Source organism: Hydra viridissima, unplaced genomic scaffold, assembly GCF_058129835.1.
Source record: "Hydra viridissima isolate aposymbiotic clone 2 unplaced genomic scaffold, HvirCarnegie_v1 scaffold_121, whole genome shotgun sequence".
Classification (NCBI taxonomy): Eukaryota; Metazoa; Cnidaria; class Hydrozoa; order Anthoathecata; family Hydridae; genus Hydra; species Hydra viridissima.
In genome coordinates this window covers 1-26,917 of record NW_028324387.1, presented here as the reverse complement: position 1 = coordinate 26,917, position 26,917 = coordinate 1, and the positions used below count along the sequence as shown (strand labels likewise).

Below are 26,917 nucleotides of genomic sequence, written 5' to 3'. Positions count from 1 at the left end.
TTTTCTTGTTAACAATAAAATAAATCAATGTCTTCTTTAGTTTTTATTTTAAAACATTTTAAGTAAGTTTTAAACATAAAGACTTGAATGGGCCTAATAAAAAAGTCTGAATGGGCAGCTTCTTTTAAGAAACTGTATATAGCTTTGTTATGTAGGTAGGAAATTTAGGTATTTTTATTCTCATAAATATTTTAAAAATTCTTATTAAAAATAAACTAAAAAAAAAGTACTGTGGTTAAGGTGGTTTGTCCAGATGTATCAATTGGGTTCAAAACTTTCTGGTCGGATATAATGAGTAATAACTCGAGAAATACTAAACGAATAAATTCCAAATTTTTTTTATAATGACGTTCTATATGTATATAGAAAGTCAAGTTCTATATAAATATAGAACGCCATTATAAAAAAATTTGGAATTTAATCCTGAGAAAAGCACTCGAGAGCAAGGGTTTGAAGGCTTACAGCAAGAAAAAAATAAAGATGGGATTAATTGGTGGACAATTAAAAGCAATTGGCCGCGTAAGGAAGCTCGTCAAACTTTTCAACCGAGAAAATTAATGTATTATTGAGGACGATAAGACGTACTGTAAAATGGATTTCTCACAGTTGCCCGGCAATCAATATTATTATTAGCCAAAAGGTGTCTATACAGCTATTCACGAAAGTTTAAACGATTGCAGAATTTTCAAATCTAATCTTCGGTTTTTCTTGAATAAAAATCTAACGGAAATAGATATCAAAATAATTATTTTTCCAATTTGGTAAATAGGTTATTTGTTAATAGAATAAAAAAAAGTAGGTTTTGACTCATTACCTTTTACTCAGAAACTTCATTAAAAGGTAGGTGATACAAATTAGGAGGTTTCACAAAATTTTAAATGATTTTATTTAGGATCAATTATTTGCTAATTAATTGATAAATCCGCTGCGAAATTTTTCGCAGCGAATTTATCAATTAATTAGCAAATAATTGAGTAGTCTTTCAATCAAAAAATTCATTACAACATCATCAGGCAGCTTTTAATTCATTAAAAATCAACTTAAAATATTGTGAATTTCAAATTAATTTCAATTGCTTGCAAATGGGTCGAAAATCAGTTTCTAGTGACATCAAATGGCAAGTTATTGGTATGGCGCGGACAAAAAATCACACAAACGTTCAATAGGCAAAATACTTAACATTTCTGAATATTGCGTTAGAAAAACCATCAAAACCTGGGAACTTACCAAGGACGTCTCCGACATGCCGCGTACTGGGAGACCATCCAAACTCAGCAACCGTGACAAAAGTGGTATATTCAGAATGTGCAGAGAAAACTCCAGACTCAGCTACAAAAAGCTAGCACAAATCTTAAATGAGTCAAAGAATAATCCAAAAGTTAGCAGAGAGCTCGTGAGACTAACATTGTCGGACAAAGGTATTGGAACGTACATAGCTGCTAAAAAACCTATTCTTTCAATCACGGATAAACGTAAACGACGAGTGTGGTCCAAAGAAAGGCTGGACTGGTCTGTAGAGCAGTGGGCAAAAGTTATTTGGAGTGATGAAGCTAACTTTCAAATTGTAAACCGCAAGGGAAGAATCTACGTCAAAAGATTTGCAACTGAGAAACATTCAGACAGGTTTTTGCAACATCGTCGACAAGGCGGTGGAGGTTCGGTTGGCATCGGGGGACGTTTTTCTCACAAAGTTATAGGCTTCTGTGAGCTGTATGAAGGCCGAATTAATCAATACACCTACAAGAACACATTGGAAACGTGTTTAGTTCCATCAATCAGACACTTGTATGGCAGAAGCAAGCAATTCATCTTTCAACAAGACGGGGCTTCAGCTCATACAGCACACTCAATCAAAGAATATTTTTTGAAAAAAAAGTTCAATGTGATGCCCTGGTGCCCTAGATCACCAGATCTTAACCCAATCGAAAATATTTGGTCTTGGATCAACAATCAACTGACATACCATGAAACTCAATCAACTCAGCATTTAAAGCAACTTTTGAATGAGTACTGGCTGAAGGTATCTCGCGTGATGTGCATGAAATTAGTTGAATCAATGCATAAACGAGTTTATCTTTGCTATAAAAACAAAGGAGGACAATTTAAATATTAATTTTGCTTTTTTTTTCATTTTTTGTTCGAATGTTGCAATTCGTTTAAACTTTTGTGCTTCTTATTTTTCCTATAGGATTTTTTGTAATAGCTTTTTTCTAACTAAATATTAAAATTTTTATAACATGTTCATATTCACTTTAAAGCTAATTACTTTTTCTTTAATAAGTAAAAAAAATTAAGTCGATATCATTTTACAGTTTTTCTTTATTAAACAAAAACCAAACATACTTGATAAAAGTTCTGCAATCGTTTAAACTTTCGTGAATAGCTGTATCAGCAACAAATTTGAGTATATCCAGACAGAAAAGTTTGCTTTGAAGATCCTCGTGTGGCAAGCAATTTGCTCTTGTGGCCTTAAAAGTATTCCATTCGTTACTTAAAGACTTTGATTTCCAATTTGTACATGTTACACTTTGGCACAACCAATAAGGTTTAGATAAGATATTGGAAGTTGTCTTCTGATGCCCTGGATGAGAACAAGACAGATGTGGTCATCAAAAACAAACCAACTTCTTCATAATTTAACCGGGACGATTAATTCTTTTTATACCAATTAAATTAACAATTGAGTTTTGGTAACTGTTGAGAATATGTTTTGAAAATCTTACAAGATTAAAAATTTAAAAACTAGTCCCACATTCACTAGCCACTCACCCTAAGCCTAACTCCCACCCCATAGATCTCCCCAAACAGTTATCTTTAAGGAAACTTTACTTTAAAAATATTTAAAGAGCTATGTTTATCTTTTTCTATCATTCTAAGAATATTTGATTTTACCTTTTTGGAAATATATAGATTTCAAACCTAAATTGAAGATCTATTATTTTTGCGTGCTGAATTGATCTTTAGAAGTACTTAAAGATACGTATAAGGCTTTGACGTTTAAGGATTTAAGTTTCGTAAATATCAAAACTGTAAAAAACATTCAATCAATCCATCCAAAGCATGCTAGGCTGTTTTTAGCCTTAAGTATGTTTTTAGGTGCCCAAAAATCAAATACTATTACTTCGAAAATCAACTTTTACCATTTCGACGTAAATCAAGTTTTGAAATAGTCGTGTAGCTTGAGAGTAAATATTTGAAATGCTAACTTAAATATCTTTAGTTTTTATTTATTCATACTTAAGTCATTGATTTAAAATTCAAATTATCAGCAACAGTTTCATTTAACGATCTTTTAGAAATCTAAATTTATATTTAAAAAGTTCCTTTTAGAAATGCTGAAAGAAAAACAATACTTTTCAAACAACAAATACTCTGCCCTAAATGTTACTAACGAAAATTTTAACTCCCATTACTTTATATTATAATATCTTATAAAAGACTTAATTAGAATGATAATTTAATAATTTAAAAATAGTATGATGAAAACCCATCAAAACGTTAGCGGAATGTTAGCTATAATGTTAAAAGTCTTTTGTAACCACGTGGTCTAAATTGTAGATAAAACCAACACAAAACAAACTTTGTCACCAATATTCGTTTTATAATGTCATTGAGCTCAACTGTAGTTAAATTGAATGTTTGGTGAGTTGTTGCTTGAGCCGTTATAAACCGCTCTCATTTTAGTTTGAGGTTCTTGGTATGCCCCATAAGCAATATACTTTAACGAATCGACATTGTCAAGTTCTGGATAAACTTGCAAATCTTCAAAGGAGTAACTTTGATTTTCATGATGGATGCTAGAAGAATGTCCTGATATATCTGGGGCGCTTGCAATGATTCCTCCACATTGATCATTAAGACGCTCTCCCTTTTTAAAATGTTCCACTACATTTAACAGCATAAAGATGAAACCCAATATAGTTGAAATAAGTCCGGATACCAGAGCACAATACGCAATGAAGAATGTCCAGCCTTTATTGTCAAAGTTAGTGCCGAGGATACTTTCAATACTTGAGTGTATCTTAAGATGCACGAAAGTAACCAAAATTATCGTCAGTATACCTAGAATCATAAAAAAAAAATAGCACTGCGCCTTATTTTCTGAATGAAAAATAAAATTAAAAAAAAGAAATGAAAATGCTAATCTTGATCGTATTGTTTTCTTGATTCTTGATGCTACCATTATTATTGTTAACATTATTGTTCTTATTGCTATAATTATCGTTGGGATTGTTATTACGAATGCTGCTATTCAAGTGTAATATCAAGTGAGCTTACTGGAGAAGTTTGAGAAGAGAAGTGCTAGTGCTGGTATCCATACAATGAACGGATAAAAGATTGCAATAGCCATTATAATGATCGCAATCAGACAACAACATAGAGACAAGATGTTAAGGATGGCTGCAATATCAAAATCTAAAAATACAAAACAATATTGCTTTAATTTTCATTGCTTTTTTACTTCATCAGTCATCATAATCGCCTATTTTTCTTTTCATCATCTTTTATTACAGCTGCCATCAACATCATCATCATAACTGTGTGCACTACCGACATCCTTTTTTATGATCAAAACATCAACGTCTGCATCATTAACACAGTTAAATTTATTTCACAATCAAATAAATGAAAAATACTTAAAACCTTCGTCCGCTTTGGAGTTTTTATAAAACTTCAAAGCATTTTCGCGAAAAGAACAAACCAACTCTGGGGATTTCTGAAAGAAGACTGTGGTGCATAATCTCAGTAAACCAATTCGATCGTCTCTGTCTTCTTGCTTAGTAGACCACCAGCTGTCACCCAACATTGAAGCAGTTAAAAAAACAAGCGTTAGAAAAGAAAAAACAAACAGAAAGACAAGCAATACAGTACGAGCTTTCATTTTTGTTTGCTAAAAAAAATGGCAAAAAATTTGAGTACTTTTGATCAGCATGAATAAAATTCTTACACCAATTTTTCATAATCAGTTCTTTAATCATGAACTATAATATTTAAAATCTATCTTTATTCGTAAATCTTTCTTTGAATCGCGGATCTAAAGGTGTCTTAGTGCGAATTGTTTAGAATAATCTGCTAAAGATGTTAGATGACATTTTTAGCGTAGAGAGCATCTTCGTGAGTAATTTATTCTTAATTAGAAAAATCTTTAAGTAAAATAGATTATTTTGAAATGAAAATAGAGTCAAGATGGAAGAATACAGTAAAATCATAGGCAGAATTTTTTTTTTTTTTGAGAAGAGGGGGCTCATTCGTATTTATAATTGAAAATGATTCATTAGTATGTGAGTAGTATACACAACAAATTAAAATCAAAGTATTAGGAGTAACGTCACCATTTTCATATGTGTTTAAACATACTTTCAGACTCACTGAAAGCACCATTTACTACTGAAAATTATGCCATGATTTGATGAATGTAAAACTTTCACATTGGTTTAAAAAAATTTCCTAAACTAAACATTAATCTATTTTTTTAGCCAGAAGTAATATATTCAATATTTGACATCACAAATAAAACATCTCCAGTACCAAATCTTATGAAAATACACTAATATACTATGTATAAAAAAACTACACTAATACATTATGTAAAATACAATAATATATTATGTAGCATTGTGTTTCTTTTAGTTCTCCATTAAAAAACTGTAATATGCTTCTAAACAGCAATTAGATTTTGAAGTTTTGTTACATAAATAAACAAAGTTGTCTATCAGATGACGAATCACTATCTATATATTTATCAGCGTTATGTCATACAATACATTTTTATAATTTTTACGGTTTGATGAAAGTAAAATTTGCAACGAAAACTCCTTCTATAAGTTCAATAAAATAAAGTTTATGAACTGGTTTAATAACAAGAACTAGGTTAAGTTATGTAAATTGTAAGTGAATTTGATCAAAAGACCTATAAAATGGGACAAAACTTTTTATAAGAGACAACTTTTTTCCCTAAATGAAAACAATATCGGAATAAACGGTTTATACCAATATTGTTTAACATCCCGATTTACAGAAATATTAATTCCACAATCATCTACACCTATCACTTAAGGGATATAATATTGGTTTAGTAAAATTGTTATGTAATATGTACGTTTTTAATAACTAACTTTTTAATGCCAATTTTTATTGTAGAAATCCTAACAGTGTCAAAAATTTATAATTTAAAAAATTAAAAAGTTAAAAATCACTGTGCTGCTGTTAAGTACTACTTTAATATACCCTAACTATCTTATACCGTCAACTGGATATACTTAGGACCGCAGGGTTAACTTGGGACGAAAAATTTATTTTAGTTTTAGCATGTTTGACAACCCTATAATTAACTTTTTCGTCTGAAGTAACCCCAGTTGTCCCAAGTATACCAAGTTGACTGCTCCAAAGTATACTGCTTTTTTTAATAACTAGTATTTGTAATTTTTAAAGGTTTTTGTTTAATGATAGAGATAATATAAGAGACTAAGATCATGTTATAGACAAAAAATCTTTTTTTATTTTGAAATTATAACTTGATCCATCATTAATAATAAATTGAATTTTTGTCACTCTTTTTTCTAATCATCATAATATGCGTTATGGTGATCTCTTTTTCCTTGTTCATGTAAATATATATAACCCCCGAGATAACATTCTTTAAAATTACATAGGTACAGGATCTTGGGTTAGATAAATGTACTATTATTTAGACTAAGGCAACAAAAAGTTATTACTTAATCACTTGGTCTTTGATTAGAACCGGAAAAACCGGCATTTAAAAAAAACTTAAAGAAAAAAACTTTAAAAAAGATTTTGTAATTTACGGTTCCTGTTTTGTTTACTAACAATATTTGGCGCGTTGGTTTTTTACGTATATTTGTTAAAAATTAATAGAAAGGATTGTTCTTCATTCATTTAATCTTTTTTTAAAAAGTACACTCAACTCATGATTAAAGTACTTGTAAAAAGATATGAAATCTTTCTATCTTATTTTTAAATACTCCAAAGACAAATTTCTTCAGCCGATACCTATTCAATTTCTTCAGCCCATACCTATGCTAAACAATAGCTAACCTAATTCTGTACAATTCAGTTTAGTTACATAGTTTTATTTAGTTTATTAGTTAATTTAATTCAATTTAGTTTAGTTAATTTAGCTCAATGACGAAACTTTTTTTAAAAAACCTATAAAAGTAAAATAGATTTTTAACAAAAAGACAGTTAAAAGTGGTATTGAAAAATATTTAATTGCATTATTATGTTTATATACATATGAACTGGTAATGTTTATCTTGTTTAATACTAGGATTCTTGCGGTATATTGCTATTTATATCTTTGCCTCAAATATACATGTATTAGTATAAACATATAAGTAAAAAATATTTTTTTAGAGACTTGATAAATGAACTCTTTTGACATAGCTCCTTTAAAAATAAATATGGAAGAATCTCATGTTAGATATCAAACTTTGTCTGAGAGAACTCAACAGTGAGTAATTATTTAGCTTTATAATATGAAATTAATTACTTCTACTTGTATTAAGACGTATGTTAATCTACTTGTGTTAACATATTCCAAAAATTTAATTGAAGCAAAGTCAGAATGAAGCATTTCTACATTAATATTTTAACAAAAGTATTTGTTAAAATTATATGATTGCTTTATTTTTAAAGTTTTTCACTTTGTAATTTTTTGATATTTTCAGCTCACCAAAACTTAGATTTCCTGCTGTTAAAGAAGTACTGTGGTATGTTTACATGTTTATCAATTAACATATCTAGTATAGGTTCATATATACTATGCATAATTAATACATATATACATACATATATACATACATGCATACATACATACATACATACATACATACATACATACATACATACATACATACATACATACATACATACATACATACATACATACATACATACATACATACATACATGCATACATACATACATACATACATACATACATACATACATACATACATACATACATACATACAATAAAAAAGTTTTAAAATCTTTGTAATGTGAATAATTAATAATCATTTATCATCATGATTGCATTTTTCAATGCTAGAACCCTTTTAGGCATGGTAGAAATTAATTCACAAATATCATCTTGAGGAATTTCTTGATATGTTTCATTCAATTTTTAAATATTCTGAAATAATGAGGGTTTTTTTAATTCTTTTTGTGAAGTTTTCATTCTAATACGACCTCATGATGTGCAATAGGGTTCATATCAGGTAACTTTGTCACACAACCTTCCACTATTTGAGATTAATACAAATCATGACTCATCAGAGAATATGGTCGAGTTCCAAAGTTCCATAGGCCTCTCCACTTGATATTGGCTGGATGAAGAAGTAGCTTCTTTCTTGCAGCTCTTTCATAGTAGCCAAGCTTATATAGATACCTAACAGCTGTTCTGGGACTGACTCCAGTTTGTGTTCCTATGTCTAAGGTCTTGCAATATGCATCATCTTCAACATTTCTCTTAATAAGAGGCAAAGTTCTGTCAGAAGGTCCAAGAAGACTTGAGTGTGTTGATGTGCATTCCTTCCTCTTCTTAGTAAATTGCACAATCAATCTATTAAAAGTAGAAGTTGGGATTGAGGGTTTTTCTGATATTTTTCACTGATTAAGTCCACCTTCATGTTGAGCAACAGTATGGCCTTGTTGAAATGCAGTTATGTACAATACTCCTTTGGACCTTGGCATGCTTAATCAATTAGATATACAATCTGAAACAAAATCTTGATAAATGTATCTTTTTAATAAAGGTTTATTCACATCATAAAATATATTTTATCATAATGTCATATTCAATTTTGTTGTGTGTGTGTGTATGTGTGTGTGTGTGTGTGTGTGTGTGTGTGTGTGTGTGTGTGTGTGTGTGTGTGTGTGTGTGTGTGTGTGTGTGTGTGTGTGTGTGTGTGTGTGTGTGTGTGTGTGTGTCTGAACTATGAAAGTGTTATCTCCTATCAACTCCAGGCTCAATGTTCAGCTAAAGGGCAAAACTGCTCTCTGTCTTGAATAAGAACTTATGTAAAACTATTGCTTTATCAAACTGAGAAATATTCCAAAAATTTAATAAAAGAATTGATTCCTAGGACTTTTTCTTTAAAATATGCTGTTAAATATCCCTTAAACTTACATCCTTTTTATAGTTGCATTAAATACTTTAACTTTGGTTTTATCTATGTATGTGATATTAATTATCCCTTTTGAAAGATTTGAAGATATTTATGAAAAGTTGTTACATATTTAAAATTGAGATTATTTATTCAAAACTTTGTGCATCTAGCAACAACAAAAAAACTTTATAAATGTAACCTTTTTTTTCTTCATTTGAAAAAAGTTACATTTATAAAATTTGGTTACTAATTCAACTTGCTAAACTTTTCAATTTAATTTCTATATTTTCTTGAGTTTTGGCTCTTACTTCTCCTGTAAACTAATTTCTTTTTCTGTTTTTATTGCTTTTTTGTTTGAAGTAAATATAAACTTTTATTCATATATTTAACATTTTTTTGTCACTTGAAAGTGACAAATAATGTTAATTAAACTTTTAGGAATAGTATCAGTTGACTAGTTTATTTTGAATTAAAAGTTTTTACAAACTTTTAATTCAAATTAAACTAGTCTCATCCAGATGGAATTGAATTATGCATATGCATTATTATGTACATGTATTATTATGTATGTGTGTTATATATGTTTGTTGTTGTGTATGCATAAATAATAAAATGTGAACGACTTTATTTCTTTTTTTTTTATTACTTTCTAGGAATCGCACACCTTTGAGTAATCCGGCATCAATAAATTTCTCTGGACCATTGGAGTACTTATTTACCACTTCAAATTTAAACATACATATTATTTAACGAGAGATGTTTATTTTAGCCAAGTTTTTAACTTAAGTTAACTCTTAAGATAACTTTCTTTGCAATTAATGTCATTTCTATTCTAATGACTACATGAAGAAAAAAAAGATTATTTAAGTATCAATAAAATCTTGAATCAATCATCTCTTCTTTATCAGTTTTCTTTTTCTATTACAATTTTTTTGTTAAGCAATTTTTTCTCCTGCTCCTTTACTACCCCAACCATATACATCCTCTTTTTAAACTTAAATGGTATCAATAAAATAGTACTCAGATTTCTGGATCTATGAGATCAGGAAAACACACAAAAAAATTAGGGGCTTTTGACTGGATTGCTATGACTCAGTCTTTCTTTATGTCTACTCTTGTCTCATCAGTTCCTCATTGTCTACTGCAAACCTATCTTAAGAAACCATGGGGCTTTCAAATTAAGTCTGCAAATTAAGCTTAAAACTCGGCTCAGTTCCATAGAGTAAATACCTATGATCTAGCAGTCTGTTAAATGAATGTTTAACAGCTGACAAGGTTATTAGGTATCTACTTTAGGGAACTATTAAGATGCTTTGACTCCATTCTAGCTAAATCTTTTTATCAAAATTCAGGATTTAACTTTTCATGAAAAAATCCTTTATCTTTAAGATTACATTATTTCAAATTATTTGGAATTTTTAAAAGTTTTTTTTGAAAAAAAGGCTACTACCTACAAAAGGGTTTAAAACTCAACTTTGATGATATTTTTTATATTGCAGTATAGCAAGTAATATACTAAGTTAGAAATATAAAATATTTCATTAAATAAAAAAAATATCATAAATTTATAAAAAGTTAAGAAATTGCAAAATTTAGAATAAACAAAAAATCTTTAAAATTCAAGTTTTTACTGAAAATATTAAATACATTAAATCTCTTAGTTTTGGAACAAATGTAGTGATTAGAATACAAATGACATTGATTGCAAATAAAGTTATCTTAGCATCATTTTTGGCTAATATACTTATGTTAGTTAACAAAGCTTCAAACTTTAGGAATTTTTCTTTTCTTTATAGAAAATGGAGTTTTATCATTGACCAAAGAACTCTTAAGCTTGCTTATAAACAGTTGCAGTTACATGGAAATAACTTTATGGGATTCTTTATCGGGGATGTAATGTCTCAAAATAATGGTAAGATTTTAAAGTGGTTTATTAAATGTGTTTAGAATGCAACTAAATCAATTGGTCTTGATCATTTTAAATTGTTTTTATGAGAGAACTCTGGGTAATTTTGATACATTTTAATTCTAATCAGATTAAAAAGTTCTCAACTTATTCAGTTTTGTTGGTCACTCTGCATTTTATTCGCCTTCATTATTTTAGAGAATTATTACCAGAGTGAATTATACTGAAACTTTTGTTCATTTATTCAATTTCCTTAAAAAGGCAATGCTGCTGCATTATGGGGTGACATTAATTCATGCATAGTTGTAATTAATTGATAATGTCAAATCAGCATGTATGACATAAATGCCATCACAAAGTTATAAGTAGCACAACTTCTATCCACTATATACATATGCCAAGCAAAATAAGCATAAAAAATATTTTTGAATATCTAAGTAAATTAGCCATATATTTCCACAAGTATTTTTGTTATAATGTAAGAACAGGTTTTGCCAAAATGTTGAAGGTTGCAGAATATGTACCTAGTGTTCCATCCAATATCAATTAAGGTATTGTTTATTTGCTGTCTATTCATTTATCATAGATATGCCATAAAATAGGAAGCATTGACATGAGTTTACTCCTCATACTTACAGCTTCAAATGGCTTGAAGCTGTAAATAAAACAGCCATTGCTAATTGCTATCAAATGAGTTAACTAAATAAACAGCCATTAAACAGTTGATTTTATGGTTCACTTAATCTGTGCAACAATGTTTATGGTGGACAGGGTGAGATATGGGTAAGGATATGGGTGAGAATTTCTTCTATGAAGATGTAAGATGTCATATTATGGTATATTGTCTAGTAATTTATGAACACTGAAAAATTTTAATTTTTAGACATATGATACTATTCCTTTCAATTTTACATTTATTTTATTTAGTTTACTTTTACATTAATGCTTTCTTTAGTTTTACTAAAATAAGTTTAAAGTATTGTTAAGTTAAATTGTAATTATTCCTGGAGCTGTTAAGTTGCCATAAAGTATGCTTTAAGTATGGTAAGTATGCTTTAAGTATGGTAAAGTATGCTTTAAGCCTCTGTAAACACCATTCTAACATAGTCTCCACCATACTCACTGATTTCCTTATCGCATAAGTAATTAATAGCCTATTACAAACATTCTTTAATTTCATTCATACAAACATTAGTTAAGTTTAAATTCATTGTATTTTGTAATGGAAATATGTTTACATACTTTGTTGTAGTGTTTGAATTTTTATTTTATGTACTTTTTATTATTAAAAGTAATGTCAAATTTACCCTGTATTACATTTGTAAATATTTTGTTGGAAATGATGTTGTTTTTTTTTAAATCATTTTATAATGTTCTTAAGTTTAAAGCTTAAGATCTAATTAGCTGTTTTATTTGATGTTGCATTGTAACCTTTTTCTTTTTGTCTTTGAAGGTCCTCTGTTAATTCATGTTGATCGATTTGATCCTGGAAGAGATGGTCAAATAACTATTGGTATGCTTAATAATATAACTTTCAAATGGTTTTATAATATAATTCTTTAAATTTTTCTAAATTTAATTCAGGAAACAAATTCATCTATGGTGTTTGTTTTTTATGGATTCTAAACACAGATTATAATTTTTCTTTTAATTGAAATATAAACTTGGATTATTTCTTGAGAAACCAGTATCAACACAGTATTTTTAAGGTTGTGTTTTTTAGTCAAATGTCAAATTTTTAAAAGAAATCTGTTAAAATTTAGGCACTAGGTTTTTTCTGAAATATATGGTGAGTTAGATTTTTGAAAATTTAGATTTTGCTTTTATATTTTTACAAAAACACTTGTTTTGAAATCTTATTCAAATTAAATAAATTTAATTAAAAAATCTGTCATCTAAAGTTTGTAATAAAACACTACACAAAAACTTTTAAGACTTTTAGCAATTGGCTTTATTCTTAAAGTTTGATGGAATCTTAGATCAATAGTGCAAAACTTAGGTTAAAGTTATATTCCTTTCTTATTTATATGAAGTTTTTCTTTACTTTACATTTTTTTTCTCCAGCTTGTTAAACAGTATTTAAAGCCCAATCATTATTAATTATCCCTTACCAATATTGTTCTTGTTTGGTCTGCACTCAGAATGTTTCTCACATTGTATTATTTGCCATTGTTTCATTCATTTCTTATTCATTTTAGATCTACTTACTAAAGGTATTTTTACTCTATTTATAGTTAATTTTTTTGTTTTTAACTTAATTTGAAGCTAAAATTGGAAAAAAATTTTTCTTTAGAAGCTACTTCTAAAAATGTTCGAATACCAACTTCAATATTGCCAGGAAATTTATGTATTCCTGTGAACGTAAGAGTTTTTGCTGGTTTTACTTATACATAAGTTTAAATATATATTGCTGATGTTTAAGTATTCATATTTCTATTTTAATTCATTTTTTGTAACACTTCTTAGTTGTGTCACAGATTAGCATATAAAGACCAGGAGACAACTGAAACGCATTCTGTGGAAGATGTTGAAAAGTCAATTTTAGTAAGATAGATGTGTTTGATTTATATTGGCTCAGCAGTATAAGCTCTTATTCTTTCTTTTTAAAAAACTGTTTGCCTAACTTAACAGTCTACACCATATTTCCAATTATTCTCTGTTTAGTCTATTAAAAGTTGGTTTTCTCGTAAAGAGAAACTGGATGTTTCTAATTTAATTTCAATAAAAATGAAGTGCTGTTTTCATGCTGAAGAAAATGACATTATAGCATTTATTTCTTGTAAGTAGGTTTTTGCTTCTATCCATCATAATTAGTTTAGCACTAAAAACTTACACTTGTTTTAAATATAATCATGGCATTTATTTTCATTTGAAGGGTTAAAGCATTACCTTTCTACTTTTGCTTTAATTTTACTAATTTTGCTTCAATTTTGCTTTAAAATGAGAAGCACTTTAAACAACTGGTTTCATTATTTAATATCTCTACAAAACTCTACTAAATTTAGGAAAATATGTAATTTATGTATATAAACATAATTAGTAAAGGATTGCTGGTTTAGTCTTAAAAACGGATTTAGTTATACTTGCATCTACAGTGTAATCATTGTTTGTAGTCAGCTTTTGTCAATCAATATTTAGTTGGAAGAATGTATCATTCATAATTCTTTTAGGTAGTTGTATAACAAGCGCTGATGTTTTCTCAGTTCAATCTATAAATTCAATACCTATTATACAAACTGCATTGGCTCGCAACTTATGTGGAACTTTGGGTGATAAATACTTGCGTGTGCAAACAGGGTGAGAGTTCCACTATATCAGTATTTGTTGTATGATGATAAAGCAAACTTTTAAATGGGAATTTTAAGATGGTTTTGAGTTTTGTAGTAATCAGAATAATTAGTTTATTTTCTAATTAATTTGAATTAGTTAAGTAATAAGAATTAGAATTCATAACTAGAAATAGAATATAACAGCATTTTATTAATTTCCTGAAATTGTTACTGCTCGAACTTAATAAGCTATGCTCACTAGGATGCTTCTGTTGTCTTTCTTAAGATTAATGATAGCTTCAATCATCAAGAGCTTACTGTTCCATCTAGTTGCATTTGCTGTACAAATTTTATGTCCTACATCTCTTTTCATTAATTTTTTTAATTTGCACAGTTTATGCATACTTAGAACCAATATATTGCATTTAGCATAAAAAGTTTTAAGTTGATCTTTTCCCTTCTTCAAGCCATCATTGACCACTAGTGTAGGGTATGTGCTGCTCAACTGTAAATTTTTGGGAACTTAATCACAATTACTTCCTTTACTTGTTTCCAATTAACTTAATTTTTCTCCAATAGTTCCGTTTTCAATAGTTTTGTTTTATGGTGCCTTAATCATAATTGACTAATTCATTTTTAAAAAATTTTAATGTTTACTGCATTGTCTGTGACCATTACATCTAGCTATATTGCTACCACTTCAAACTCAATTACCAAAGTTCTTTATATTGCCACTATATTGTCTACAGTGTGCAATCCAATACACTTTTGAAATTATCCTTGTTTGCAAAAGTGACCAAGTTATAAAGGACATGCACATTCCAAAATATCCATGCATCTTGCAACTGGACTAAATATCCACTGGATATACATTTGTAAGCAAAAAAAAAAAGGCTTCACAGGAAAAACAGCTGAGTCCAGACTCCGTATTAATTTTTCAGAAAATCAACTCAAGTTTTAACTATTCTTAGTTACTAGTTGGTCCAGGATTTGGAAAAAAGATAATGTCAAAAAACTAGATGCTGTAACTGGCTGTATCTTGAATTATTTTAGGATAATTTGGAATGGCATCCTTCACTTCTAGCTTTAGTTTTCTATAAAATTTCTCAACTTGAGTTAAATTCTTTTTGTCAATTCTGTCACTAGAGTATTTTTTGAAGTCACGGGCATGTTTCTGTCATTATTTCTACCTTTATCTGAATGAATTTGTTTTTATTTTGCTTCTTATAGTTGTCTTAGGCTATTTCTCTTCAGAGTTTTGAGAAAAAGCCTTAAAAAACTGGAATGCAGCCACTTTTACTATTTGAATCTCAAAAGTCTCTGTCCACTAACATTACATTTACACACCAACATTACAAAGCTGAGCTTTTCTCTTATACTGTTTGGAGATTAAAAGTATTCCATTCACTGGATCTATATTATTGCAGCCAGTAAGTTGCAGCCAAGTTTTTATATTGCTATTTTTTTTTACTTTGTTGAATTTCAAAGTTGAAACCTCAGTAAGCACTGCTAGTGAAAAAAAATTATTATTAGAAAAATGAAATGTTAAGATTATGTCCATTTAATTTTACACAGCAGGCAAATTAGTGAAAAAATTTTTTGATTTTTTTAAATAAAATAAATGTTTATTTATAAACTATTAAACAGTTGTGATATAAATGATCATAATGCTTATCAACAAAAGTTGTTTGAATTCAATGTCCCAGATCCTATGCATTTTCATAAACAAGTATAAAAGGGATGTAACAATATGAAAGATATTATGTTAGTTAATTGCACAAGAGTCCATCTTCTTGGTTTTTTTGTCTCTTAACTTATCAAAAAAAACTTTAACCTTTCAACTCCTAACTTTGTTTGAGACTCTCCCATTCTTGATATGTAAGGCATATTTGAAAAAGCATTAAATGAGGCAGGGATGGGGAGGAGGGGGGTTATGATTTCAATTTTTTTTTAAAACCTCTTGACTTATTAAAGGTTATGACCATGTAAACTTGCATGTTCATAACTTTTAAACCAAGATTGTATAAATTAATAAAATTTGAAATTCAACTGTCTATGAATTTTGATCTCGTACAAATTTAGGGATTGTTTTATTCCAAAGCTCCAATCTTTGTGATTTTGTGCAAAACATCATTTTTGACACAAGTATTAATGCTAAAAAACTAACAGTTTTCAATTGCCTGAAAGTTACCTCAAAAACAAAAAAATTCTGAGTACACTCCTGAATCATGTAATCAGATGATGGATGTATAATCAATGCATATTTTAATATATTTTCATATAATGCATAATAACTTTAAATAATCATAACATTTTTTTTATTACTATCTTTATGTCTAATATATGGTAAAAACTGTTTTTTTAGCAATGGTTTAAAGTTTATGTCAGTTAAATATAAAATAACTTTGTTTTATTTCAACAGAACATATTTTAAAAATTACAAACGCAATGTAAAAGTGGCAAATGAAATTTGATGCCACTTGAGTTTGTTTACAATTGCATTTAATTTTTTTGCCACATTTTTTGCAGTATGCACATAATTTTCAACTTTTGGTAAACTTTTTTTAAAATGTCAGTCAATATGCTTTCAACCTACAGCAATGATAATATTACCTGCTTTTTGCTAACAAGATGTAATTTATAAATCCACCACTTCATCAATTGTTATAAGCCGCTAAAATTAAAGTTAAAACTGTAAAACCTATAACTAAGGTTAAAGTTTCTTTTAGCATAAATTATTTAAACATTAATTTCATATTTGATTAATTCCATACATTTCTAATAGCATATCTAATTAGAAATTTCTGATTAGAATCAGGAAGAAATGCTAATTAATTAGAACTATAATTGGCTTCCTGTAAAAGTTATTTAGTTGGAATTAGAGTCAGTAGATTTTCTAATTAATTAGCTAATTAATTACATGTCTTGTTAACTACGTCCTATCACTTGAACTTGGATATGAAATATTTTAAATACTATTTTCCACACAGTAATTGATTATATTACACAGTAATAGATTATTTTGTTACAAGGTATGATCTGGTTATATCTTGTAACATAATAATATATTACTTTGTAGAACAATAAATTATTACAGTGTAGAAGACTAGTAATAGTACAAAACTTGGTTTCTGATTCTTTTACTATTAAAATTAGTAAAAATTCGTTTCTTTGGTCCTAGGTTTATAACAATGGATCAAACACGCAAATTATTACTCTTGGTAGAAACTGATCCAAAGGGTTACTCTCTACCCTTAGTGGGAGTGTAAGTTTCTAGATATACTTTTCTTGATTTTGTTGCATTTTATAATTTTCATCTATTCTATATGTATGTTTAGTTAAATATAAAAAACTTTGCCTGTTTTTTGAGATATTTTTTACATATTTTTTTCTTTCTTAGTTGGTTAAGTGGGGTGACTAATTTTACAGATCATATGGTACTGGCTTCTCTTTTGAGATTTATTTACAGTAAAGAAATAGTTGAAAGGCAAGTTGACTATTTGGTATTGTTTCAAAAAAAAAAATAGTAAATCTTTAAAGAGTGAAACAGTTATCAAAATGATTAGATCTTTAATTTTGAAAAATGTTTTTTTATTTTGTATTTAGAGTTAATGCTCCTAAATGTAGCTATCTTTTGGTTTTGTTTGCATCTCATTCTGTCGAACCCCAATTTTTTGAATTTTCGCAGGTAATAGTTTACTTTTTTTGTTTTTTAATGTTCTTTCTTAGAAGTTTAAATATTTATTTAAACTTTTGTAAATTACTACAAGTCTAGCAAATCCAATAAAATGAAATGCTAGTTTACTATTTTCATTGAGCATCTCTTTCAGTCAGACATTTTTTCTATTTTACTTTGAGTTTTTATTGAGTAAATTTATTTCATATCTTAAATCTCATTTTAGAGATGATAAAATAACAATTGAATTTCTTAGCTTGCTTTATGTTTATTGTTTAAAAAAACTTTTTTTAAAAATATTCAGGAAAGCAATGGCAATGGGTTTCAATTGATGAATTTTTGTGAAGGAGTTCAAATTGAGGTTTTGTTAGATTAATATTTGACAAAAAGCCTTTGTTTTTGGCATATATTTAACATATTATTGCTAATTAAGTTTTTAATATAAAAATGTTTCTTAAAAATATTTCTGATGATTATTGTGCAAAATAAAATGATTATTGTTCAACTTGCATTTATTGATTTACTTTACAGTTAATATTTTCTTTTTCAATCATCTGAATTATAGTTAAAAATTAAAAATTGTTTATAAAGGTACATGAACATACAGCAGATAGTGAATTTCAGTTTGATTTAAAATCATCTAAGAGTGGTTTAGATGTACAGAACCTCTTAAAAGCTCTTTCAAACTTCAATTCTGTTATCACAGAAGAGAGGTAACCAAAGTAGTTAGCAATTAGTTTAATTTTTCAACAATCTTTTGCATTTTTTTTTATATTTTCACAAATGAATCAGTTTTATTGTTGTGTTATTATTTTTAGTGTTGTTAGCAAGTTACATCAAAGCAATCCATTAGATGATTCTCTTCCATTTTTATCTCCAGTTCCTCATACTTTACAGGTAATCTGATAAATAATGTGATGTCACAATGTACGACTTGAAATACATATTGCACTTTGTTTTGCTAATGTGTTTTCATAATTTTTTTTTTTAAATTTCTAAACAACAGTTCTAAAATAAAGAAAACTTAACACATCTTGGGTGCTTAACAAGGTTCTGGGTGTTGGCATCAATCCATCATAAATTTTAAAAAACTATCATTCATTGTAGGTTATAATGTATAAGATAATCTAAATTATAGTCAAGATATTGTTTTGTTAGATTAAATTTTGCTGTGATTTTCAATCAACATCTCAACTTTTTTAAGCTAACATCAAAATTGTTTTAGAGTGCATTTTAAAGTGATCAAACTTCTATGTTTGTAAATTTTATTTTGCAGATTCTTGATATTTTTAAAAAATGATATACAATTTAAACTTAAAGTACAATAATTTAATGTTTTAACGTTCTTATTATTTGTTGTTTGCAATATTTAAAGAAATATTTGTTCAAATGTTTATGTTAAGATTAACCCAAAAATGGGAAAGGGATTTCTATGTGAAAAAGTTGTGGAACTGTATAAGATAATGTGTTATATTTGTTATGTATATTTATGTAATTGATTGATGGGTGGCTGTTTAAGAATGTGGTTATTCAGGTGAATATTTTACTTAAATGAAGATCAAAATCTTAAATAAAGATTCAATGATTAAATAATAAAAAAAAGAGTTCAAACATTTATTAGAAAACAAATTTTATTACAATTGGTTTGATTTTCTTTATAGATTCAACGTTCAATTACTCCATCAGTTCCAGATCTCTCTCTTTGTGATTCATCACTTATTGAAGATCAAAAAAAAGACACTTTGGATATTCATATAACAACTTCAGAAAATCAATCCACAGGCAATAAAAGTTTAATTGACAAAAAGACAAGCGTTTTGCCTCGACAGACAAAAGCCAGCTTAGCTCGCATTAATATGAGTAAGCATCCAAAAATAGATGATAAAATGCTTTGCGATAAAAAACTTAATCTTGCTATAAAGTTTAAGAACAAGGAAACAAAAAAAAATGAAACCAAAGATTTTAATGAACAAAAGTACAAAAATGTTGAAGTTGATTTCACAGCATTGCTATCAGAATATGAAAGTTCTGTTAAGCTGCCAGTGCTTTTTCACCCATTGAACAACACACCATACACAGGAAAAGTCATTGAATATACTTCAAAGAACTATGTAAATCTAGCTGATGATAAAAGTTTTATATTTGATGATAAAAATAAAAGTTTTACTGAACCAAATATTTTGATAAATAATAATGGTGATAGTGAAATGGATTGTATTTCTGTTAACAATCTTAGTTCAGATAAAAGAAATTACAAAGATGCTAAAATGCAAGTCAATATAGCTCCAAGCATCTCTGAAAAGTATTTCTCTCCATCTGATAATAAAAAAGATCTCATCAATAATCATCATGATGGTTTTAAGCAAAAGGACACAGACAATGGCTTACTACTAGAGTTGATTATTGCACAACAAAAGCAGTTGGCTGATTTGCAGTCACAGGTAAGTCTTTTTAACATTCTTAGAAGGTTTTAGATGCACAAGTTGAAATATTTAGTTAAATACTTAATTAGAAAAATACGGGAGTCAGAAACTTTTGGGCCACCTTTAACACACTACCAAAGTATTCAAAAAACACAGATATTAATGCTTACATTAAAACTTAATGTTTTAATGTTGTAGAATCCACATAAATATTCTACTAAGTATTTTATAACTAATTGTTTTTATGGAGCTTTTGTAAGAGCAAGAAGTTGTGTAAAAACTTTTAGATAGATAAATATTTTTTAGTTGAATTTCTTCTTGAACCATGAAAAATCACAAGAAACTGCAAAAAAAAATTTTGATGCTGAAGATACAATAAAAGCAGTCCAATTGAAACAGCAGGAACAGTTGGATAAAATACAAAAAAAGGTAACAGTTTTTTTTTAATTTAAGTGTTTTTTAAAAATGAAAACAAACAAAAAAATAGAATAGAATTAAACCTACCATAAAAACATCTTCTTCTTACTTTCAGTTGCAGCTGTTTTTAGAAACTACTCCCTTAAAATCTGCTAGTGCTATTGAAAATATTGGTGTCCAATGCAACATGGCATCGCCTGAAAAAATATCAACTGCAACAAATACCGGAAACAGTTTGATTTTTGACCACACACCCAGTGTTAGTGATAAAAAAAAGAGTATTTGCCAATCTTGTCACCATTGCACAAGGTATAAATGTTGTTTTGGATTATTTTTGATTTTGCAACAGTGAGGTATAATAAAGTTATTTGAAGTTATTGAGTTCTATCAAGTTATGTTTATTCATTCTTTCCAGCAGAAAACAAAAGTTGAGAAATCAAAATACATTAAATGGTAAGAGTAATTCATCGCTGAACAATGATTCTGTATTTTTATCGCCTGATCTGTCTGAACTTAAAAAAGATGATATAAAAGTATCTTTAAATGGTACTAATACTTCTGCTGAGACACTTGCATCTTCATTGCATGCTGTTGACCTTCCTGTTTTTGATGATGGACAAGGCAGCTGTATTACCCCAAATATACAAAATAATGATGAGTGGAATCGAAGTCCAATGCTAGGTGAGTTTAATATGATTTTTCTTTATTGAATAAATAGGTGCGACTTCACGATTTTCAAGAAACTAAAAAAAATTTTATCTCAGTTTAAAGCTTGATTTTGATCAAATTTACAAGGTGAAAGTGCAAGTATGTTAATTGAAGAGCAAGAGAAAGTAAATGCTGCAAAAAAACAAGCGACCGATGAAAGTAAAAAAGAAAGGGAATCTTACAATCATCACTTCTACTCTCAAATGATGGTAATATAATTTTTTGGTGTGTATCTTCGTGTGATCTTCGGTGTTTACATGATTCATTGATTATATTTTTTCTGTATCCGTGTGTATGATTTTGTCATCGTCTTTTTGCAGTATGTGTATTTGGCTGTGTTCTTAATAGGGATTTTTCACAATCATGTTTTTTTCTAGGATCAAGTTCAACAAATGATGAGCGCTCAAAACATTTCAGTATCGACAAGTAATTCATCATCTGACGACACCCCCAAGAAATCTAAACAGAATAAAGTAATCTCATGCGCAGCATCTTCGAGAGTTGACATGGTGAAACTAGCTACAGAAACTCAGTTAAGCAAGATCATTAATCAACCGTGAGTTTTAATATTTGATTCGATTTAGGAAAAACAAAATGCGTAAAAAAAATTTTTTTAATATATTTAGGGGTATTAGAAAATCACAAAAATACAGGATCTGTATTTTGTTGGCTTTTTAGCAGTTTTCCTGCTTAAATCTTAAATTAAGCTTACCAACAAAGCTGTAAAAAACACGGCAGTTGGCAATTTAAACTATAATATTGCTTATTCTACCTATGCATTTGTTGGTTTTAAAATTCTCAAGAGTTTGCACTTTAAACCATATTTAAGAGTATTCATAAGAATAACATTCAAACCCATAAAAGCGAAAAATAATGTTTATCTAAAACGTTTTAGATATGAATTCCGACTGCGATCTTTATCAACTGGTGTAGTGCACAATCATCCAAAAATTAACTATTTGTCTATGTCCGTTGATGAAACAATTAACGAGTATTCACAAACTGATATTGATGTTATAGCAGCAAAGTACTTCCCTGTTACTGACTTACGAACCGAATTGCGTAACAAAACAGTGACATTTGAAGGCGTTGTTGAAAGTAACACAACTAGTGTAAATTTCTCTTGCAATATGAGTATAGCTTCGAAAAAGTATCTCCAGAAATATCAGCTCAACGAAGAAGAGAATATCGGTTTGCTGAATAGACCTTTAAACAAACCTTTGATCGATACAAACGAAACAGTTCATAAGGAATTAAAGAAATCTTACTGCGCAGGAAAAGAAAACATATTAGATATGAAAAAAATTAGAAATCTTCCTAAATTATTATGATAAATTTTATTTTTTGATTATTTGCATATAAGTAAATAGTAATTTATAAAATGTAGAAAAAAAGATGTTATGATAGTAAATAGTCAATTTAAACTAAAAAATGAAAAAAGAGTGACCAAGAATAAATAGGGTTTTTTAAATATTCTTAGACCACGTGTTCGTGTAGTTACAAATTAATAACAAAGTAATCTTAGAAGATCATTGATGTGAGATTAAGTTGTTAACGTTTTCACTGCAAAGTATCATTAAATTATATTGCTGCACATACAAGTATTTAAGTTTTTTTTAGATAATAAAACGTGGCTGTTTTTATTTTTTTACCTCTGTTATTTTATTTTTATTTTTACATTTACATTCTACAGAAAAATACAAAGGAAATTTGTTGCTCGTTTTTGTGGTATGCTTAAGTGGTTTAGTATAATTCACCTTCCTTTTTTTTCAAATTTGTTATAAAATTTAGCAAGTTTAATGTGAATGTATCTTTTGAAAACAAAAGTTATGAAGTTGACGTCTAGGAAAAGACATTTCGGAAGAGTTAGGCTGCATAGCATTTACCAAGGAATTTAATGGATTATATGTGAATCACTTAACTCTTGACATTCCATTTCCCCTCACAGAAACCAAAAGCTTGCAAAGGGAGTCTCTAAATACTTCATCTTCATCTCAATGAGTGTTTCAAAATATATTCTAAATATTTTCTTTGAGCATAGATAAGCTGTTACTATTTAGTAAAAGCGATTAAAATTCTCATTCCTCTATCGAAAGTCTTGCTACAGTTAGTTCCTAACAAATTTTTGTCTTGTTAACCCTTTCATGCGCTGGGTTGTTTTATAACAACAAATTAAACTAACCTTCCCCAATTCAAATAGTGCATCCTAACCGATTGAAAACAATATCATTTTGCAAAGGAAAGTTGAAAAGGGCTGTAGAAAAAGTCTGCTTTAAAATTTCAGAGTACCACTGATATTTTGTAGATGATTTTTTATGGGTGAAGTCGGTACTCGAAGAAGACAATGAATACTACTAATTTAAAGGATTTACAATTCTGATCTTGTGAAAAAAAAAATTAATGTTAGTTTAACATAGTACTGTTCTTACTACTCATTTATATTTTTGTTTATTTATACCTTTTTGATCTAATAAATAAAATTAATTTGTTGCACAACAACACTTCGCTTCAACGGTATAAAATCCCGTCCATTAATATAATTGTTTTATGCAATAAGATTTTTTAATTAAAATATTTTTTTCTTATCATTTAATTGTTAAAACAAGTTTAAAGATTAAAATATTGTTATTGTTATTATCATTTATAACATCATTATTCTTATTTTTATTTTTTAGTAAATATAATATACTGTGAATGTGATTATAAACGCTACATATGGTTATATTGAGTACAACGCTATATTATTTACTGGGTGTGCTTAGTTGATGTTTATATGCACACATAAATATATATTATGTATGTGTGTGTTTGAGTGTGTGTAATTTGATGCAACTTATTTACATTCAGAACTTAAAGTAAAATAAACAATGGGACAGGTAAAAAATTTTTATTCTTCTAAACACACACAAAAAGTTATAACAAAGTTAGTTTCTAAATAAACTTTAGTCATAGATTTAGACGATAGTGATGTTGATAGCGATGATAATAGTGATCTCGACGATACAAATATAGAAAAAGATTTGTGCATCTACAGTGATTTTACTTGAAGATATAAGATATAAGATTTATATATATATATATATATATATATATATATATATATCTATATATATATATATATATATATATATATATATATATATATATATATATATATATATATATATATATATATAAAGATATAAGATTTGATATGTGTAGCCATTTCCCAGTATTTCAAGAGAAACAAAGTCGTTGTAGGCAGTATGAAAATGGTTTTACTTTTATTCAATGCATGAAATGCAAGATATTCTTGTGTCTTTTAAAAGCAAGAAATTGTTTTAATGAGTTTCATGAAGTCAACCAATAGTTGTTAATGTTTTAATCCACTACCAGTTATTTTTTGTTGCTTGTCAGCATCCCTATTTGACTGTTGTTAACATCCCTCTTTAACTGTTTAGTTATTTTAATTTTATTACTGTTTTAACAAATGTAGTGTAGAATTAATATTGCTAAAACTCAAAACTGTTTATTTATTAAAAATACCCATTGGCGGGCAGTGTTGTTCTATAACAATAAATTCAAATGATATCGTCACATCATTTTTTCCCAATTTTTTTTTTTTTTTTTGTATGTTATATTGGCATAAATGAGGTTCAAAAAAACAAAGTTTGGATTTTTTTTAGTTATGGGACAATATTTGGAGCATGAAAGGGTTAAAATAACGCAAAAAATAAATTTTATCTTCCCATTTTTAGAATAATCATCAAGATATAAATGAAATTAGATATTAATAACTAAAATATTATTATCAGTTTGCTTCATCCTCGGTAGTATAGTGGTAAGTATCCCCGCCTGTCACGCGGGAGACCGGGGTTCGATTCCCCGCCGGGGAGAATACGTTTTTCTTTTAGTCAGGGAAAAAAGTACCCACATTAAAATTTAGCAATATCTTTTCCTATTAGTCAGGCACCTTTTTCCTATAGTCCTTTATACCTTTTTCTTTTAGCCAGGGAAAAAAGTATCCACATTAAAATTTAGCAAAAAAAATGTTGATGTTTACTGTTCTAAAGAATTAAAAATAGAATTTGAAAGTCGCAAACTATCTTTAAAATATATTTTCATATTGTCAGTTTTTCCAAGAAAATTCTAAATAGACTCAATTTATCGAAGAAAAATGCTTTGGGGAATGCTTTTTTAATTAATTAAAGATAGTTTTGATACAAAAATACTTAAATTCTTAAACATAATTCTGTTAAAGGTTATTGATAATATTAAATTAAGAGTAAGGCCACTACTCAAAGACGCAAGAAAAAGCTTTTAAAAAATATTTTTCGCAATGTAAAGTATGTTACTTCGAAGGAAAAAAAAGGTTTTTGTAAAAAGATTTAAAATCTAAAATGAAATGAAGACCAATTGCTTTACGACACTAAAGTTTTAAGGTGGTGAAGGGGGTATTGGTATTTAAGGATGTTTTTATTTTACTGGAATTATGTTCGTGCAAATACGTCAAAAATAAGTCAAATCAACCATCATTCTAACGCAGAGTTACAAGAGAAATACAAATTCGAACAGCATATAGAAACAAAGTGTGGCAAGATGAGGTTCCTGCTCATACAGCTCGCACCACGAAACTACGAATGAAAGAAAATGAAGCAAATTTTATGCCCTAGTGCTAATATCGAATATGTTGTAATAATATAGCCTCATACAAGAACATATCTGATATATGACCAATGTTATAAAACAGTTTACGATTGTTTCACAATCCGATAATAGCTTGTAGGCGCAATAAGTTAATAAAATGTTAAAATTGAAGAATTTTTATAAAATAAGAGTTTGAAAACTAATCAAAATCGAAAATCATTTTTAAAAATACATAATTAGGCCTCAAGCGTCAGATTGTATTACGATCGTAAACTGTTTTATAACATTGGACCATAGTTTTAAAAAAGAGCTAGAAGTCAGAAAAAATTACTTGACAAAATTTACAACAATTTAAGTGAAATTGATGCAAAGGAACGAAAATTTTAAATAAGCATTAGGGTTTGGTTTTTTCGTTACAAACGGATAATAACGAATAAAGTACAAATTATTCTGCGCAATGATTAAAACAAAATTATGCTTTTGAGGTGTCGAAAAATTTTTTCCTAAAATCTAATTTAAAAAATAATTTTTTAAAAAAAATATATTTTTGTAGGCAGCAAGAGCTTCTGTAGCGTATTTGATGAGCGTGTTCGGGTGTTAACGGAAAGTTTGGTGGCTTGATCTGAGATCCTTTTACATCTTTTCCAAAACATTCCCTCCTATTTAGACCCAACTATTGCCTATCACTATTTTGTGGCAAGACATGTTTGTTACTGAATTTTTTTGAGGTAGTATTTTAAAAAGTTAGAAAATTTAGTGGT

At 28.2% G+C, this 26,917-nt stretch overlaps 2 protein-coding genes and 1 non-coding gene across 4 annotated transcripts; 2 read left to right on the top strand and 1 right to left on the bottom strand.

Annotated features, from left to right (window-relative positions):
- Positions 1-3,353: 3,353 nt before the first annotated feature.
- LOC149875882 (uncharacterized) lies at positions 3,354-4,935 on the bottom strand. Its single transcript, XM_090076085.1, has 3 exons — positions 4,645-4,935; positions 4,279-4,416; positions 3,354-4,062 (listed from the first exon to the last, which is right to left on the bottom strand). The coding sequence occupies exons 1-3, from the start codon at positions 4,880-4,882 to the stop codon at positions 3,617-3,619; spliced, it is 822 nt and encodes a 273-aa protein (XP_089932211.1). The 5' UTR covers positions 4,883-4,935; the 3' UTR covers positions 3,354-3,616.
- Positions 4,936-7,328: 2,393 nt separating this feature from the next.
- LOC145191585 (uncharacterized) lies at positions 7,329-22,987 on the top strand. Of its 2 annotated transcripts, none has more exons than XM_090076087.1 (22): positions 7,329-7,471; positions 7,689-7,730; positions 9,785-9,838; positions 10,928-11,043; positions 12,491-12,550; positions 13,331-13,398; positions 13,504-13,581; positions 13,702-13,816; positions 14,208-14,334; positions 17,488-17,571; positions 17,707-17,793; positions 17,913-17,994; positions 18,287-18,343; positions 18,574-18,695; positions 18,801-18,879; positions 19,644-20,423; positions 20,712-20,834; positions 20,938-21,131; positions 21,241-21,503; positions 21,618-21,739; positions 21,908-22,086; positions 22,426-22,987. In XM_090076087.1, the coding sequence occupies exons 1-22, from the start codon at positions 7,386-7,388 to the stop codon at positions 22,859-22,861; spliced, it is 3,354 nt and encodes a 1,117-aa protein (XP_089932213.1). In that variant the 5' UTR covers positions 7,329-7,385; the 3' UTR covers positions 22,862-22,987. The 2 variants fall into 2 exon arrangements, with proteins under 2 accessions (XP_089932213.1, XP_089932212.1); XM_090076086.1 differs by having other exon boundaries at positions 21,238-21,503.
- A 2,346-nt stretch (positions 22,988-25,333) lies between these two features.
- Positions 25,334-25,405, top strand: Trnad-guc (transfer RNA aspartic acid (anticodon GUC)). The gene has a single exon. It is a non-coding gene; the product is annotated as a tRNA-Asp (tRNA).
- The last annotated feature ends 1,512 nt before the right edge of the window (positions 25,406-26,917 follow it).